The following is a 20,143-nucleotide window of genomic DNA, read 5'->3' as shown; positions in this document are numbered from 1 at the left end:
TCTAAATAATCGCATCTCTATCGTTTATGGCATCGCACTTTATTACAGTTTAGATGACAATAGACTCTTTTGTTGATTATTCAATTATTTAGTACGTCATTTTCCACCTATTGGCATACTAAGTGGGTGAATCATCACATTAGATATCATTTACTCTATAATAAGATTAGGCCTGTATTTTTGTATCTACGCTCCCCATTTATAAGCCTCAACTGTAACGGATATTCCAGAAACCTGAAATTTTGATCGCAATCTCTCCGGATGCCGTTCATAAATTTTTCATTAAAGCTCGCCGAAAAGAAATAGTAAACGTATTTCATACGAGAAATAGTATTAAATAATTCTCCCTCTCGCAATTTAGGATTGGTCCAGCCATTTTCAGATGACGATAAACTTTTTATTGCACTTCGCTTATTCATCGCTTTACGTCACGAACAGTTAGCTGCTACTATGAAAAGATGAGTTAGCAATTACGATAAATAATGTTTTACATTGTTCATAAATTCTAAATGATTAATTATTACGATTATTATTCCATTCGAAAATATTGAAACTTGGATACTGTCATCCAAGGCCACATAAAGGGGTTTTATCTCCCCTTATCTTATGTATATTTCGTACCCGTTCAGTTCCTCTCTAGTCTACTGTTTTATGTTATTCTATATATTGGGGGGTATTAATGAACTACTTTATGAAAAATAGCGGGCTTTTTCTTTAATCTTTTAACCACCCTTTTAAAAATGCTGCGTTCGGGCCTGCTGTTATCTCTAACAAATCTTTCCTTCTCGCTGCCAACATTCAACTGGGTAGAACGGAATTCAAACGATTTAATATTTTCTTCGGGCTATGTCACTTTTTCTATTCGGAAAAGCCCTTCCTGTTTCAAACTCCCGGCATTAAAGCTTTAGAAAGGGATTCAATTGACCATTTTATTTGTTATTCCAAACTATAATCAACTTCGTTTTTCAAATCTTATTGATTAATTGATGTAATTAGTCATTCGGTCCTAATGTATACTTCTATGTAATTGTTAAATCCTCTTTATGCTAATTTTTATTTTATACACATACCCTCCACCCTTTGATTGAACAATAAGTATCTGTATTATGTTTAAATTGGAAAGCCTTCTCATATTTTATAAGTCAAATTTAAAAATTATTAGAAGAAAGCTAACAATAAATTATATAAGCTTAGATCTTTAATCAAGATATCTTATTTTTAATTCGAATTTTGTAAAGATAAAGGTGCGAAGGCTTTCACGTAGATCATAATGTAGAAATACATATATTACTCCATGTTAAAAGAAAGTAAATATTTAGAAAAGTTATCGGCACCAACAGGTTTTCTCTATGTTTTTTTTTAGGTATATAAGCATTTCCCCCTAACTGACTGCCAGCAGAGACATCTGGGAAATCCTGGAAAACCCGAGCCCCACCTCCTTATCTCCATTGGAAGAGAAACGACACGTATACGTTCTCCCTCCCACTTATTCGTCTTTGCAGTTTAAAATGAACCTCCACGTGCAACTCGATTTATAGAATGATGTGGGGAGAATAAGAACTGTCATGAGTGTCGGAGGATGATCAGGATATGGCTGATCTACCTTAATTTGGTGGCGGTTTTCTGTCTCTCTCGGACTCGTATCAACTCAAATAGGGAATTAGAAGCCTTTAAACGAATGTTTCTTGATAACCTTAACCTCAGGAGTGAGCCGGATATGTCTAAGGTTAACATCTCTGTGGAAGAAATGCGGAGAATGTTGCTCATGTATTATAGAGAAGAGAAGCTCTTAAAACTATCGAAATACAAGTCAATAGGTAGGAATTTAATATAATTTAATTTATATTAGAAAATTAATTAATTTATAGTATTAGCTGATACTTATAAATATCCATTCGTCTATTAAGGTCAATAGTGATTTTCCTTTATTTTGGTCGATATTCATTTTAATATAGACTCAAAAGTGAATTCGTTCTCAAATTCCTGTACAAATAATGCTTTGAAGAAGAAAATACTCCACTGCGAAGAATTTAATTATTTATTTTTTTATTAGTTAAATAAAATCTGATAAATTAATTAATTTTACAAATTATCAGTCTCTTTTTTCGGAAACCGGTTGTTTTAGTTATATAAATTGAAACTAGACTTAGGCATTTAATGATTTTATCAAAGATATAAACACTAAAGTCTTGTAAAGACACCTTCTTGTATGATTTTCCTGTCCATTATGGTATTTCAACACGTCGGTTGCTAAAATTAGTTCTTTTTCTGTGTTTCAATTTGACCTTGATAAATAAAAAATTCGAGAAATAAAGAACGAAAAGATTGTAAAATGATTCCAATTTTTATTATAGCTAAACACGAAGAAGGAGAATTTAGAAAGAAGTTGATGTTTTTCCTACCTCAAATGTCTCTGTCGGACTTGCATTCTGCAACTCTACGTTTATCCATTCATCCCAACAATAGTGGGGTATTGCATTTGCTGCATCAAAATCATCTAGTCAACACGCTTAATCTCAGTACGCATCGGGGTGAAGAACTCGATTTGTTCGAGATAGTGGGCCAGTGGATCGAGCAACCTGACAGTAATCAAGGATTAACATTAGAGTGCGCGAGTTGTCAATCTATTCCTACAGAAGCCACTTTACACGTGTTATCCCACCGAAGAATGAAGAGACAGGTTAAAAGCAGAAGATCAAAATGCAAGAGAAATTATGATTGTTGCTTAAAAAAACTCAAAGTTAACTTTAAGGAGATCGGTTGGAACTGGATATACAGACCAGAATCTTTCGATTTTTATTACTGTAAAGGAAAATGCCGTAACGATACTTCTATACTTAGCCAAAATGCTTTGATCAGGAGTATTTTGAGGAGCAGGAGTATAAAAGTGCCTAGATTGTGTTGCGCGCCGAAAAGGACAGGTTCTCTCAGGATTCTACACTATACAGATTCGGACCCTCCAAAATTAGTAGTTAGAAAATTGAAGGGCATGGTTGTCAAGAGCTGCGGCTGTCAATAATAGGCCTATATGCAATGTCAAATCTCAAGTTTCCTGTGATAAGATCTATTTTTATTTTAACTTATAATTAAAACATCATTATTATCTGTTTTATATTATATTTAACAAGATTTCTTGAGATGTATTGTATATTTATACAAAAAATTCAAGTAGAAAATTAAATTTTTCTATTCATTTAAAATTCTCATTATCACAATCCTTATTTAAGAAACAAATATATTTTTATAAATTAAAACCTTTTAGCGAGTGTAATTGATAAAACCTATCATTCAATATTAAACTTTTTAAACAAATTGTATTATATTAAGGAAATGTAGAGTATTACTTGAATAAACACTGTAAATTACAGTAACAACACTAGATTTTTAGCAAAATGATCGACACTTACTTTAATAAACAGCAGTCCTGTTGTAATGTTATAACAATCAACAGCTTCTTAACTGAAGGATAACGCTACGAAAACTAAAGATGGCGGACGAGTTCAATCATACAACCGAATTCTTCATTCTGAGGGCAATTCGTAAGCATACTGAAAACTAATTTAAATTACTTTTAACTTGAATCGGTTAGGACAATTATTGAAGAATCTGACATCTTAATATAAAATGATAGCTTGAAGCACGTGTTCGGCCATGATAATTATAAATAATTGTAGATTTAATTCCAATCACGTAACTGTGATTCCATCATTTTCGGTAGCCATAAAAGCTGCGCCTCCAAGGGAGGGATCCTGTTTTAACTTCACAAAAAATAAATTGCTAAGTAATTTATTTTTCGGGTTGTATCGTCTTATGGCAAAGGTGTATTTAAGAAGAAGAATCCTTCAATTATCATTAATTAATTTAATTCACAAGCTGGATTTTGTTGCCTAGAAAAAGAGTACGATAGATTCAATGTTAGGGTCAGCGATTGTTGAGAATCGTACCCATAGAAATAATTTGATAATGAAAGATACACATGGCTATTAAGGTATTTTATATTTATTACGGTTTAATGACCCATGAAATAATCCGTATTTTTTTCTTTTATTAATTGAAACCAGGACGTTTTTAAAATGTCATCGCCTTCAAATTTCATTTGCATTAAATATTCAACAACTTTTTATGTTGAATTTAAAGCATAAACAAAATTATCAAAACATTGCATTAACATTAAAAGCCGACTTAAAATTTTCTACGTAAAATCGTGTCACGCATGAATAAACGAGTCAATATTTAATTTAATTTAATTAGTTAAAATGAATTAATCTGCATATATATTAACATAAAATGGAGCAATTTAATTAGATTCAAATTAGGAAATATTGAATCATGCATTATATTTCAGTGTATATTTTTATCAACAGATGGCGCTTCGAATTTTTTATCGTTTAAGTAGATAAAATATATATATTTTTTTTAAATTTTAATTAAATAATTATATATTTATAGCATTGTTTCTCGTGAGTTTCTTTAAAATAAGAAAAAAAAATTTAAATTATTTACTAAAATATTTCTAAAAAAATTATGAACAATATAATAAAGCATTTAATTTGAGGGATGTTTCTAGAAGCGGTGATAGGGGCGACCTCACTCCCTATCACCCTTTATTAATTTTTTTTTTTTTCTTTTGCTAGCAGGAGATTCATTCCTTTAAAAAATAACTTTTATATTTTTATATTGTTGTTTTCAATTATATTACATTTTTATTCTTTTTAAGTAATTATTAAAGTGATAAAAGTTTTATATATTGCTCATATCAGTATATAAAGCGTGACATAAATTAAAAAGCGCCCTCCAGATTTGCTCCTGGATTTATCTTTGTTTAATTTAAAATAGTCATTATAGGCCTATTCAATTAATTATTATTATTATATTTTAATTATTAATATTTTAAATGAAAGTTTAAAAAACAGGATTTATTCCATAATTATTTGAGCTTATAAATTTGTTACTATAGATGCCGTTTGAGTGCGCTAGAATTAAAAACAATATTTTTTATTTCAAAAAATTCCCGGTGAAAGGCGCTTTATATTATGATTAATGTATAAATTTTAACTTAATAAATTTCAAATCATTTAATAAACTTTTTACAAATAAATAAAACTATTTTATGACTAAAAAATAAGTATAATAAAGAGTGTTGATTTCGATTTTAAATCCCGCGTGTATGCGGTAGACTTTCACGACGAATTACCCGACTTTTTCAAACTAAAACGCGGAGGATTTCATTCAAATAGCCTTATGTAATTCTAATGATTCGATTAAGAAAGCCTTAACATAGAAAAATCTATGATGTACCGCACATCGTTGCATTAATATTTATGCCTTTAAAAGAATCTGTCGTTAATCAATCTGAAAATACATATTTGCAGACGTTTTGTTCTATTTTATAATATTACGCGAAATATATCAATATTTTTATTACCGTCGAACATGAAAAAATATGCAATATTATAAGCATTTTATATCATTTAGCGTGTGTGTCTAGCTATGAAAATTTCTTTACATATGGAGCTATCAAGCGATGTGTATGACATTTAGAAATTTTTCATTGTTTTAAATAAAACATTAACAATAACTTCCCGCGAACAATTATCATATAAGATTTTCAGTGTAACGAATTATTTAATGTGACAAATTACGTAAAATGGGTTATTATATCGCACCAAAATGGCGCTGGAGTAACTGAAAAATCAACTAATTATAGACGAAATACACACCATAGGCACGCGTATGTGTTTCATAAACAATCTTAAACAATTTTTTTACTTAATTTACGTAAAAGTTCTAAACAATTATTACTAATAACAAGATAATACAATAATAAAAAAAAGTTCTAATGGGTAGAATTTAATTTTTTTAATTTTTTATTTTTTAATAATTAATAAACAACTTACAAATGTTTTATGTTAACTTTGAATGAAAATATTGTTGAATGATATTAAAATATTTTATTCGATATTTAATCACAAAAAGTTAATTACTGTTAGAATTTGTTATCAAAATAAACTGACACACATCTGGAAAAATACAATAGAGTTATTGTGAGGTTTTTAATTATATAAAATAATTTCAAGGAGCGCACATATTTTTTCTTTTTCTTTTTGTATTTTCAAACATAAGTCTTGAAAAAATTCTTTTGTGTTTCAACTGCTAACAATTTAGACATTTTAAGAAAATATTTTAATTTTAGCGATTAGTTATTTAATTTGATATCAGATGGCGCCACAGTTGAAATAACTATATATTTTTAAAATAAAACTAAACATATATGAAAAAGACTTTTAATTTTCATTAATTACAAATTAATTTTTTGATTAAAATGAAAACAAAAGTGTTTTTTTTTTTTCCTATACAAATATTATAATTTATGTAAGAAGCGAATACGTTGAACGACGTAGAACATGCCATGTTTAATTTAACCGAAAGTTTGGATAGTGAACACAAATAACATAAATTTCGACTTATTTATACAAGATTTTTAAACATATAACGAATGACATTTAAAACTAATAAATATCTCTTTCGGTTGAAAAAACATTATAATGTATATTTACAACAGATTTTTATTTCTTCACACAATAATTAAACAGCTTTTAATAATTCCTTCGTTATAATAATGTTAAATTACTTTATATAAATATTAAAATGACTTTTATTTATGTTTCGAATTCAGTTCGAACGTCCTTATTGCAAATGGAGTAGTGTAGTGTGACGTGTACGGATAACAAGTTGATTTAGTTATAACGTCACGCGTGCCGAATTATTTATTCGCCGTAAATGGCGGATTTGAAAAACAAATTTTATTGATTCCAATTGTATTAACAAATGAAAAAGGCCGGGTTGTGTCCTTGAGTCACGTGACGGGCTTGCGTTGTCACGTGATTGTTTTGGATGACGTGATTGAATAGAGCATTGGAGAGTCCAAGTGGCATCCCGCGTAGTGGAAAATGTTTCGATTTTAATTGCCGACAAGTCAGGTGATATAGATGACGAAGCGTGAAGCATTCCTCATCGATTTGTCTGGTATCAATCGATAGAAATCAATCTCCCGAACGTCACGTGATGGGTTACTTCCAATGTGCCTGCTAAACAACGCGGTAAGTAATTCGGTGTTGTTTCTTCGTTCATGATAAAACTGACCCAATGCCACGTGACTAGTAAGGTTAATATGGCCGAAATATACATTTGTACGGGTCCGAGAAGAGAGTCTCGGCCCTCCAGGGCTACTGCCGTCGACGGTGTCGCGCGCTGGAGCGAAGAGATTTGGAAAACGAAGAGAGACGTATTCAATTTCTAGAATCAAACGAGGATTGGCTGCCTTTTTGCCACTGATTCGATTTGGGGAGCGCAGATTCCTGCTGTCAAGCGTCGAGGCGCGCGCCTGGCTTGACTGATTGGACTTAATGCAGCCGAAAGAAGTTTCTGGAGCATCGGGGCAGTCGGCACTTCTCCGGTTTATAACGAGCTATTGACGCCTCCTGCGACAAAATATTGCTGCAAGCATATTGTCTAAAACCAACGGTTGTCGCATGCCAGCCTTTTATTAGCTTTCGCGTCTGCCCGCTTCCTTCCATTATTGAAAATTCCAAAGCCAGGGCCTCATTACTGCTCCGTTGCCTCCCCCCAGATAGCAACCGGCAACAAAGGGAGAAGCTGCAAATCACGGGAACAGACGGACATGGACGCTTTTCTCTTCTTTGTCTGTCATTTGGATGTAAGATTGGTTCGGGTGCGGTCTTGTCGGCTTTACCCACAAATTTGTCTTTGTTGTCCTAACCTAACTCTTTCTTTCCTGCGTTAATTCTTTGTCTCCTTCCTTTTTTCGTCTAGAGGTCCGAACCCTGTCTTCGAAGAGGAGCCGAAGAGCGTTTTCGCTTTCTTTTTCCCCCTTCGTCCGCCGTTACACCGAATATCCGGTAGCCAAAAGGCAGGTAACAATTCGTAAGGCTAGGTGACACGTCACACCGCGGGTTCGTTTTAATAACGTGGCGGAAGGCAACCATTCCAGGAATTCCCATTAGCATCTTTCCACTTCTGCACTCGGAAAAGCGAAAGTGCCGCCTGCACAGCATTGTGCCACCTGTTGGCGTAATATGTCGTAGAAAGGGTGAGGGCGTCTGCGGATAATCAGACGGCATCATTAACTGTCCTCCATAAATCTGGCGGACAGATAAGGAGGGCGCGAATGTGTTTACCTAAGGGGAAGTGACTAGGAAGACGGAAGGATCAGAGGAAGGCACGTATTTATTTAACCGTCTGTTTTTGCTGCTATGTCAGCATGCAGATGCGAGAGGGCTTGGGTTACATCTCTTAGGCGGATAACAATCTGCTTTTCATCAACAACCCTTCTGATACAAGGTTCTACTCTTTTGCTCCACTCTCGGAGATTTCCTTGGCGAAAAAATTCCCAAAATCTCCGCTCTTATTTTGTTTCGTTTCTCTAGCACCACTCCGATCCTGTTAATTACATAAAGGATAAGTTGTCTACGTCATTAGGTGCCCCGAGGACTTTACATAAAAAAGCAATTTTTCTGTCTTTTTACGTCACATGACTATTCGCGTGTCTTCTTTTATTGGTTGTCGCTCTCGAAATCGGGAAGAGGGGTGCTCGAGGTCGCTTCCCGGCCCCTTCGCGGGTTAAAGGCGTGGAATAGGCCCGGGGGTAGTAGAGTCTGGTTATGAGGGGAAGCCGAAAGGGGAACCGAAAAATGCGATATGGAATTTTAAAAACACGGAATCAATATCGAGAAACAAAGAGGAAAAGTTACAAACTTATTTCAATCGGGGACGAGTAGCGCTCTCGAACGAGAAGAAGAAGGGGGGGAAAGGAATATATTGTGATGGAAATTGGGAAATTCCAAAATGGAAGGGAGAAGAATTATTCTAACCAGGTGGATCACGTGACGAAAAATAGTCTCGGCACAGAAAGAGAGAGGTAATCATCATCCCATCATCAATTATGTATGGACGCTGCCGCTAATGTTGTGCATCGATCAGACGAGAGCTGCGGGTCACGTGGCCCAAATGGCCACCGAAGAACCCAGTTTCTCCCTGATTACGTCATATCGAGTTACATCCAAATTGCGCCCTGCGCGTGTTTATTTAGTTCGTTTATTAAAGTATCGAGTCTTCTTTTCTGCCGCCTCCTCACGTGACCGGCTGGAATTCCGGAAAGACGCTCGTGGAATGGAAGAAGCCGAAGAAAATATTTCTCCCTCGCGATTCCGTGCAGTCCTCGGTAGCAAGGAGAATCCGGGAATATAAAAATTGCCGAAAATTCTTGCCTTATACATCCTTCTACGTTCATTTTTCTCCGCTCAATTCGCAAATTTGTTGCATCGCCTATCCGAAAAAACAAGCTGTTTTTTTCAAATCAATCAAAAATAAATCTTTTTTAAATAATAATAAATTCCTTTTAAGATGCAAAATAATAAATGGGTTGATAGTAATTCAGTTTTCTTGTTAGAAATAATCGTTCGATCGCTCTAGATCTGGCGACGGGCGACCATCTCATCTCGAATGACGCCTTTTCGACCTAAAACAAAATTATTTTAACCTTAATAATGATTTTTTTCTTAAGAAGGAAAGACACAATTCTCGTAAATTGTCCGTCAAATAAGTTTTTATTATATTAACCAAATATTTTCGTAGAAATCTCTATTAATTTTATACATTTCGGGCATCACGATGTGCCCGAAATGTTCCATAGAACTTTACTGGATAACGTAAGTTTATCATTTAGTAAAAACGATTCTTCCAATTTTAATATTTATTTATTTATTTTGAAATAAGGGCGATGTACGAAAATAAACCAATCCCATTAAAATATGTATTTTTTTTTTTTTTTTAAGTTTGTAAATTCAAAATGACTTCATCCGTGTGACGTAACGAATCTTTCGAATTAAAAGTTTCCGAGGTAATCGTAAACAAAATTTACATAAGTTATTTTAAATATAAATTTAGTATACGAGTAATTACGATAGAGATAAAACAAATCCAGTGGCATAAAGAAGAAGGCCTATTTTAAAATCTTTTAGGGGTTATCGAAAAGGAAAAATTTCGAAGTAAAGTTTAGTGCCGACTTTATGTTTGTTTGGCTGATTTAGATGAATGAAGGAAAAGAAAAACTACATTTTGTAACAGACTGTAATAATGTAGATAATGGCCAGTTTGGCGAGTCCAGGGCGGTAAGATTTCCAGCCTTACATAAACACGTCGCATCCGGAACCCGACGGTGACAAAACTTTACTTAAGAGAGGGCGCAAAAAAGGCCCATGACCAAAAATATCCCAGTCCGAAAGATAAATATTATCTCAAGTAGAAACTGCAAAGAGAAACGTCTTCCTTCCTATATCACGTGACTACCGAAATTGGACTTAGATGTTACCTAGGTAGCATCGATGTCGTCATCAAACGGAATGGAAATGATAGGGGGCATCCCCCGCTTCTAATATGAGCATTTTAATATCTGACCCTCTCCACTGCTTGTCTTCCGCAATCAATTCCGAAAATACGAACAGAGAGTGCACTTCCATTCGCTTTGCTTCTTCTATGGCAGCTCTGACTCTTTTCGGTCCGAAACGCTCTCCTACCCGGGCCTCTCTCTCTCTCTTATTATCCTTTCGACTTTTCTCGTTCTTTTCTTTTTTAAATTTGACTCAAATCTCGTTTCATTTACGCACTTCTTCAAAATAGGCCTAAATGTATATGCTAATAATAACAAAGTACTCCATTGAAGTGCCTTAGGCACGTTTAGATTCTATTCGATTTTATCCTAAATAAATTGGTTTAAAGCTCTTCTAAAATAATCGATTATTCGATTAAATTTATCAAAAACTATCAAATTCGCATATTTGTCCAATTAAATAAGAATTTTATACACATTTTTACTCTTTTTTTCCGGTATTTTCCCTAAAGCCAAAGTCTACTGAAATTTTACAATTGTTAAAATACAAATGGTATAAAGGGAGGTAACTTATAAATTAATACATTGTAAAGGCCACTTAATTTCGGGAAAGGCTTTCGATTAGCCTACGATTTTTCATTCTGAAGGTCTTTAACGTCCTTTTAAATGTGAATGTAGGCCTTACTTATAGACTAACTTCGATTTATCTATGTAAAATCTTTATGTTAAGTTAAAATAATTTATAAAAACGATTTTAGCTTAAAATTATGATAATATATTCATCCCTTAAATCATTTTGAGAAGCGATTAAAGGACTAAATGCAGCGATAAATGTATTATGATAACGTTTTCCTCTAAATCTATGTTGACGTTTAAATCTAGATTATTATACTTATCTATAATTATAATTTATATAAATTATAACTACAATATACTTAAGTTTATTAATATAGAACAAATATTAGCTGTATTATATCACATTATTTAATTTCGTTAAGCTGGAGTGATCTACTGGAAGAACAAAGTCTCGATATTCTATACAAAGGCTTACTTCGGGTTTCTATTTGCATCCATTTACGACTATTAAAGCTTTATTTTAGAAGAATTTTATATTATTTAAAATAAAATCAACACTAAATGTAATTTATAATACATAAAATATACCAGCGAGACATTCAATAGGCTAAAACTAATTAATCAATCGGTTTTAAGCTATAGAATTCGATAGTTTTCGGTGTGTAATTGTTTAACTAAAACAAGAGGTTGGTGGATTATTTGTTTTAAATGAATAAAGTAAACTAGAAGAAAGCGTAAACGAAAATACAGAGCCTACAGGCCAGGTCGTACCGGCAATTTTGAAAACGTATGCAACGAAACTGAATGCAAGTATAAAAGATGCAGATGATCCGAAGCTGCACTCTGTCTTTTCAATAATTGATTTAGCTTCGCTCTATTCATCGATTTTTTCGGCCTATAGGCTGTATCTCCTTCTATAACTACTCTTTTGAATCGAAAGATTATTATTAACTTACTGGCCTTTACGAATATTAGGCTTTCTATTTCTATTTTTAAACATTAGTTAGTTTACTAATTACAATATATCGAATTTTTCTATCGGAGGATCGTTAACTGCTGGTTTTTAACTTTTTGGATACTGTTACAGTAGTAAAGATAAATGTTTAGATAGATGATTTTGTTTTAATTTTATCTTGAGAAATTCTTTCACCGGAGAGAATTGCACTCGGCTTCTAATTTAGGCCCAATACGGTAGGAGATAGGCATAAACTTGGCCTGAACAGAAGAAAGCAAAGGTTTACTGCCAGGGTGAATGACAGTTTCTTTAACACGTTTGGAAAATAACTGTTTTCTCTGGGATACTGAAAGACGAGATAACTAATTAAATGGGATTTAGTAGCCTCTCACTCATAATTGTTAGGCTATTTGGTTAAGGGAGGCGGAGAATGGGAGGAAATTAGCGTGAAGACAGCAATCGGAGACCGGGGAAGAATGACAGAGGTTCTAAACTAGCGCTCTGGGCCAATCGACAACACCAATCAATGTTACATTTAGGATAAATTAGTACAGTTTCGCTTCGGTCGGATTGCGTTCGAAGGTTTCGAACGAAGATCGCTTTTGGTTTTCCTGGTTTCTGAACAGTTAACATCGTAATCAGTTCATTCTATATTCTAATACGAAGCTAGAATGGACTAATTTCGAAATCGAAATAGATCTAAGAGTCGCGTGTGCATTAGAACCTTCAATTGATAAAGAAGACGAAGGTAAAAATACAAATTATGCGTTTTACGTAAGTAAAGGATTCGTGGGAAGAGAGTAAGAGCGTGATAGAAGCACAGTCGGACCAGCAATAACTTTAAATAACAACAATAACTCTAATTGAACGCCGGGAGCGACGGTGCCAGCTGGCAACTAATTTTTTCCCGTGTTTACACGGGGAATTAAGCCTCTTTTAATCTGCATTCAATTACTCTGCAAAGTTAGTCTTCCTCTAAGCTGCCTTTCACGTGCAGGCCAGGGCTGCAGCCTGCGGTCTTCCGTAATTACGTCGTCAGCTTGCCTGGACGGATCGTCTGCATTGTAAACACTCCAATTTCCATCTTAAATAACTCGATACTGCGATAGGGTTCCGGTTTACCATTAGGCTGTTCCTACTAGCCCATTGACACTACCGTTCAAAGATGTCGTTCACATATCAAAAAGTATCTGCTGGATCGGATCTTCTATTATAGAGCCTTACTATTCTAAGCTTTGTCTGCATCTTCTCCTACAACCGAGCCTTTTCCTTTTAATGGCAGATGTTATCGGTCTTCATCAAACTAACACCATTATCAAGATAAATTATTAAATAATAGCGACTTAATCCTCTTACGAATCATTTGTGGATCTCATTGTTGATCGTTTCTGTAGATGGAAGGACTAATGCATTTATATCTAGAAAGGTCCCAAAAAACCGTCTGGACTTATTGTTCGTATAGCATTAACCCTTTAGTCGCTCGTAGAATGATGGAGGCTACTTAAATGGCGTAATTCTTATTTCTTTAGAATTCTTTTGATAGATATAGATGAAACTATATGGCGGATATAATGTCTGAGTTTTCAATTCAGAAACCACTGAAATAAATTAGCCATTGCTGTCTATAGTTATGTCATCTTAGCCCGGAGCACCGAAATAGCTATAAAAAAAGGTAGAAATCTTATCAAAACCACTATTCTAGGTAGAACTGCTCGATACATCCCTTTGAATACATTAGCTTCACATGTAGGCTACATGTTAGTTGTAAGGAAATGGCGAAACAAGAAAGTGACGAGAGCGATTTTAGAGGAAGATGATGAATAAGTGTGCAATTGAAGGGCCATCGTGTTCAATTGGCTAATGAAAGAAGATCTGTCGCCTCCGACAAGCGAACTTTTGTCATCGAAGCCCTTCGAGTAAATAATTCACTTCTACAATTGTTATGCCTCTTCTCTGAATTATTTTAAAACGGATGCTGTTTCGATTTGAATATATACAGGCCTACATCGAAATTTGCGTATTACAGGCCTACCTTTAGATTCTAAAAAACTAGCCAAAATAACCAATCCAAACAATTTGAGGCTGATGATTGTATACTTGGAAAGCTCCAACAAATAAGCCTATTATTACTTTTTGTTCTTCTATAAAGGTTTTCGTATTAAATACATCTCCAGGTTTTACAGAATAATTTCACAATTGTCGTAATTCTTAAGTTAGCAAAGGATAAACAAATTCTTTTTGGTTCCTGAAGCATTATTTTAATCTCGATTAAGCATAAATCGACGGTGAAACTAAATCTGAATCTTCAATTAATTAATGCCCCAGTTAAAAGATTCAATTTTATTAATTCGTTTGACAATTAATAAAATGACGAAGGCCTAGGTTAGTAAAGTCATTTGTTTCGATCATTCCACAATTATTTATCTACAGAATATACGAAGAAGGAGTTTAAATTCATTGTGATAATCATATTGGTTATTAAAGATTTGCATTCCTCTGGAACCAGAATATCTGTTTAATGTCGGATATTAATTCCGGTCAGAAAATGTCATTACTATCAGCAAGAATTCCCCGACTAAGTAAATTCGAGATGATCTCGATGATGGATCTGAGGTGAAAGGTCAAAGAACAGTAATTAGGGCATGACTTCTCGGAATAGCCCTCTGAACCCTTCGACTGATTCGAACAAGTCCTCTTTGATAACTAGAAGGGTGGGTATGTTAATTATCGGAGGTCAACTATGTTAGAAATGCTTGGAAAGGCTGGCATTATTTTCTATAACTATTGATTGGTGGTCATTCGAGATTGCTGCGCCTTATTACTCTCAAGTCAATTCAAATTCGACACAGAAAACTAATCGTTTAGATTATTATTTTATTATGAGAGGTTTAACGTGAGCCTTGTAGGAATAATTATGAACCAAGATTAAATAAAAATTTATAACAAGTGTAGCTTTACAGAATAAAAAATCAAATCATTTCAAGATAATAAATTAAACAGAATTGAAGGTAGATTAGAATTTATCCCGCTATAACATTATTAGTTTGTACTGAAAACGTTAATTCTCTTTAAAAATTTTTAGCCTATCACTTTTAGACCCCAAATAAACCTTAAATAGGACCTTTTCTAGCCTTAAATAAGAAGAAAATCCGAATCGTATAGCATTTAGAACGAAAACCTGTAATGATTCGAGGGTTATTTAATGTTAAAAGGGTCGCTCGATCTTATTAATATATCCGCCGAGCGCCCCAGGCTTCATCAGTCGATGTCAGGTTATTAAAGGCTAAACAAAAGGACACAATCGGAAGACAAACAGACCCTTTAACGACGTAAAATTATTAGCAGATACCAAGCACGAACATCTCGTACATCCTTTTACTGCATAGATTTATGGAACTAACGAGTTTTCCTTCATCGATACTGATTTTAACTTAGGCCTTATAAATATTTTTATTCAATAACGGCTTTGATGAAAACATAAATAAAATAATTATCGATTCTTTAAGTAAAGTATATGTTATCTTGTAAATTCGTATCTAATGAAGTTCTTAAACTTAGAGAATAACAAACTTACAGAGTCTGATTTTCGAGTTTAAACGTAATGGGAAGAGTATTTAGCCTATAGAATCATTTCAGAAGGTAAATGTTGATAATATATCTATAGTCTTTGTATACAGTATTATACCTAATTATATTAACTAATCTAAATAAGCTACTGTCAAAGCATTGTAGATTTTGGAGGTAAAATTAATTAAACTTAACAATAGTCAGGATTAATTTATTACAATGATAATCATTTACCATGTCAAATTGCGAGATTATTGTGTAGCCTGTATAGCCTTTAAGTAGACTTCACGTTAATTTTAAATAAATAGAAGTGAAGAAAATGAGAATTATGGGGGGGGAATAGAAATTTTGAATAAAAACGTAACCCGAGAAAGAAGTGGAAGAGAGAAATTAGTGAAGCGATTTCATTTACTTGTAAGTAAGCCAGAGACACGATAGAAATTTAGTTTGAAAAGTCTAGCTAATTACTGCAGACAGAGAAGAAACGACTCAATAGTCATGTAGCACATTAAGTATGTAAGATGTAAGCATGAAATAAGCGGGCCCGAAAAAAAGACGATGGCACTCGGTATAACGGACAGCCCCGTATTTACATAAGAGGAAGGGGAAAAAGGCCCTAAATGGTGGGGAATTCCGACGACAGATGTAAATCAGCCGTGTTAATGTTTGCAGAATAGGCAAATGGAAAACACAGCGCATCTATATTTACAAAAGTGCAGGCGAGCCAAGTATCGAGCCGAGCGAATTTGACAAGAGAAAGGCCGCTTCTCCAATTCTCTTCTTCGCAGTTTAGACAGGATGACGTTGATTTATAATGACGAAGAAGCAGAGCCGATTGTCTCGACGTTGTCGAGGTGACAAACTAGGTGACACCGATAAGTCACTCAGGTCCCTCCTCATATTTGCGACTCAGACTCGATGATTAGGCTTTTTGACACTCTTTAAGGCTTTTTTCCTAAGATACGCGCCATTCTGAATTTCTAAATATTTTCATTTCTCCGAACTTCGGCCAAACATTTTATGAATTAATTCTTTCGGAGTAAATTTACGTTTCTAGAGTCTCGTGCCAGACCAATGTGATCTAAGTAGATCCATTTAATAACATACCAACTCAATAAGAAGTAATAGTAAATTGAATTCTACACCTTGGCTTGTCACTTTGTTAAGTCCTTCTGATCGAGAATTCAAGACAATTCAACACCTATTTTTCTATTTTTTCTACGTGGCCATACGAAATTGACAATTGGACGATTGTCGTCATTCTAGAATTTTTTATCGGTCAAGAATTATTTGAATGGCAGAGGTTCTAGATATAGCTGTTTAGGCCAAGTGAAGTTCGACGCTTAACTAGTACAGCGCAAGCGAAGAATAACTGGCTTTGCCTTAAAGTCTAAGGATCCAATTTGAAAAAATATATATACTAAATACCTGATTGAACGCGGTTTTTAAAAATCGAGATGTGAGAGAGTGCAGAGATTAGTGGACACTGAGGGCACGGTTGCCATAACAACGTCCAACACACCAAAATAGCCAATGTACACATTTATTTCTATCCTTATTTACATTTGGGTTGCTTCCGCAAACATCTCTTTTTCTCTATTAGTACATGCGGGACCAGAAGGCCCGCAGGACCATCCGTTCTTTTAACGTCACGGGACGACACAAACTGGAAAGTGCTGGGCACGAACGCAACCGTCTCTACCCGATCTTTACTTTTGCATAATAAATAATAAACCGGAATTGGAATTATGACGGAGTGGGCCCTAAAACCGTGTCTCTATGTACATAAGAGAGAACTCACTGTGTCATCGGGGCCAGGAAGAAGCGGCGTCCAGCGTCTGTAGGTATTGTCTGTACTTGTCCAAACTGACGGCTGGGCAGGAGAAGGTGGCATCGGCCACGGTCCTGGAAAGACTCAACAGAGAGGCGGTAGCCGAGGGCACGGAACGCCCCGAGTCCGGCTTGGAGTCCGTCACCTTGTCACCGATCAGCCTGTCGATGGTGAAGTTGGACTTGACGTGTTTGTCGCTGGCGTGTGCCACCGGGTGTTGCACCACCGGAGTGGCCAGGGGCGCCGGCAGCGTTAGAGCCACGGGATGAAGAGAAGCTCGAGCCAGGTCCTGAGGCGACAGAAATGGAATGGGTGGTGGCAGCGTGGAGACGTAAGGGTAGGTGCCGGCCAGGGCGAAAGGTGAGTGAGGACCCGCGTACAAACCGTGCGGGTGCCGATAGGCGTCCATGGTGGCCATGAAGGCCGAAGGATCCTTGAGTGGGTCGGGTTGCTGTCTCTTGTACCTCTTGCGTCGACGCAGGAAACTTCCGTTGTCGAACATATCCTCGCTGGCCGGGTCCAGAGTCCAGTAGTTACCCTTGCCCGGGTTGCCGGGCTCTCGAGGAATTTTGATGAAGCAGTCGTTAAGAGACAGATTGTGGCGGATGCTGTTCTGCCACAAAGGGTACTTTTCCCGATAGAAGGGAAAACGGTTTTTGATGAACTCGCAGATACCGCTTAAGGTTAACTTCTTTTCGGGCGATTGCAGGATGGCCATAGTGATGAGGGCGATGTAAGAATAGGGAGGCTTGACCAGTTGGTTTTTGGGTTTTCCTTCCTCGCCTTTGAACGATTTGCTGAGATCTTGACAATCTTCGTCCGATTCGACCGACAGCAATTCGTGGCCGCATTCGGACTGCGTCGAGTCGTTCCTGGAGGAAGAGGAGACAGACGACTGCTGCGAGCAGATGGCTACTTGCTGCAGTGCTTCCATGGCCGACACTGCTACTGGCCGGACATCCAGCACTCTGCTAGGCAGGGGTGGGACTGGAGACTGCGGCCCCTCCGGCCTGCTGTCCTGACTTAACGTAAACGCGACAACGACAACCAACACGTTTTCTCACGTTTTCGTCACTGCATCACGTTGTTAGAGAAAACAAAACCCGACTCCCAACTTTACCTCTCCTCCGAGGGGAAGAGCTGCGCCAATGGCAATCGCCCGCTATCACGTGACGGAGGTGGAGCCAGCGCCAGATTCAGCCAACAAAGGGGCCGAGCGGCCGACCGTCCGCCCTCCAGGAATTATTAATTGAGTGCGCTGGCTGCGTGACGTGTCTGTCAAGCAAAGCGTGAAGCAGGGCGGAGCGGGAGGCGTCGCTGCTGAAAGGTATTGTTCTTGTCTGCCTTGTAGTTGCCGTGTTCGCTCGTGTCAGGCTCGCTTCGGCCGCGTCGCACTCTTTTGTTTTAAGTCCCCCGTACCGAACCGACCTCTTTTTCTAATTAAGACTAAAGATGAGCTCCTCGCAATTGTCTTTTTGCCGAATATCTAACAAATCTTTTATTTTCCCATTCTTTATACACCTACAAACCTACCTTTTCCGGATTCCCTGGTTAAAGTCCATTTTGACAAGTAGATAATATTCCGTCTTTTTCCTTGTTGCCAACCAAAATATCTCATTTCCTTATTACATATTTATTATCATCATACATTTATATAACATATTTATTTAGGTTGGAGGCAACTCTTAAATTTAAGCTTTAAAGCAGTATTTTTAACCTAATAGCCTAATCTAATTAAAATAAACTCAAAAAACATATTTAAACCTTTTAAAATGTTCTCTTTGATACTTACTTTTCCATTTTCTCTATGCAATTTTCAGTCGAGATCTGAAAATTTCGTCCTTACGAAGAAAATAACTGTATTTAGAAATGAAAAAATTGGTCTGCATCTATAGTTTTATAAACATATTTTATCGAAATTGCAGCGATAATATTGATTTAGAAGCTATTTAAAATGATCTCGGCAGTGAAGAGACTGCTTTAGAAGTTCGAGATTTAAAGTATTTCTTATCTAAAACTGCTATACAGATTATTAACAGTCCATTTATTTTAATGTGTCAATTTTCGAAATATTCTATTAAAATTTTAAGTTATTTAACTGTCGAAATTACCAATTTTTCACTCTTAAAATGTCCCTGTAATCCTAAATAGCCAGCCGTAAGACCATAAGAAAAACTTCTTAAATGTTTACCTATTTCATTCATGAAATTAGAGAAATTTATAACAACTATTGCCGTTAAATTTACCATTTTTTTTCCACTTTTAAAATAACCTGTTATTCTATTTTAACGAAAAATTAACTTGATAATCTATTATAGTATAATTGGTTTAATTAAATTAAGGTCGGACAGCTACTATTGATTGAATGCTAAAAAAATGTTTTTTTAAATTCGAATCAAGATCACTCTAGGCCTTAATTTTAGTCAGGTAGAAAGATTTGTTTCGGGAGAATGTATAATAATTCCACGTAGGTCCGAGAGAAGTTTTAATCAAGATCGGTTTAGTATTGAATTGATTTTCCTTAAATAAGCATCTTCATAGTGAATAAGGCAATTAAAATTCCTAATCTGAATTAAATGGAAAACACGATCAGAAAAGGAATCGAATTTTCGGTATTATAAGATAATTTTGAATCCTCGAAGTGGCTCGATACACCGAATTTCGTAAGTCTGAAAATTTGCAAAGAATAAGAAGATGGAGAAAAATAAAACTCGGAAGACTTCACAGCGCATAATGACATTGAGCAGGGCTGCACCACGACATCGTGGGAAGGCATGGCCCTCCTTAATGACACGACAAAGCCCTC

At 35.6% G+C, this 20,143-nt stretch overlaps 2 protein-coding genes across 3 annotated transcripts; one reads left to right on the top strand and one right to left on the bottom strand.

The window, feature by feature from the left end:
• Positions 1-103: 103 nt before the first annotated feature.
• Positions 104-3,112, top strand: LOC136985908 (bone morphogenetic protein 2-like). 2 transcript variants are annotated; one of them, XM_067283312.1, is made up of 3 exons: positions 104-122; positions 1,364-1,817; positions 2,355-3,112. In XM_067283312.1, the coding sequence occupies exons 2-3, from the start codon at positions 1,580-1,582 to the stop codon at positions 3,017-3,019; spliced, it is 903 nt and encodes a 300-aa protein (XP_067139413.1). In that variant the 5' UTR covers positions 104-122; positions 1,364-1,579; the 3' UTR covers positions 3,020-3,112. The 2 variants fall into 2 exon arrangements, with proteins under 2 accessions (XP_067139413.1, XP_067139412.1); XM_067283311.1 differs by lacking the exon at positions 104-122 and having other exon boundaries at positions 1,237-1,817.
• On the bottom strand, positions 2,409-18,470 carry LOC136985905 (forkhead box protein D3-like). The gene is made up of 2 exons (XM_067283304.1): positions 17,308-18,470; positions 2,409-2,579 (listed from the first exon to the last, which is right to left on the bottom strand). The coding sequence occupies exon 1, from the start codon at positions 18,269-18,271 to the stop codon at positions 17,312-17,314; it is 960 nt and encodes a 319-aa protein (XP_067139405.1). The 5' UTR covers positions 18,272-18,470; the 3' UTR covers positions 2,409-2,579; positions 17,308-17,311.
• Positions 18,471-20,143: the final 1,673 nt, after the last annotated feature.

This window comes from Centruroides vittatus, unplaced genomic scaffold, assembly GCF_030686945.1.
Source record: "Centruroides vittatus isolate TY-2023 unplaced genomic scaffold, ASM3068694v2 contig_980, whole genome shotgun sequence".
NCBI lineage: Eukaryota > Metazoa > Arthropoda > Arachnida > Scorpiones > Buthidae > Centruroides > Centruroides vittatus.
The sequence above is the reverse complement of the archived record's forward strand: the minus strand, read 5'-3'. Positions and strand labels throughout refer to the sequence as shown.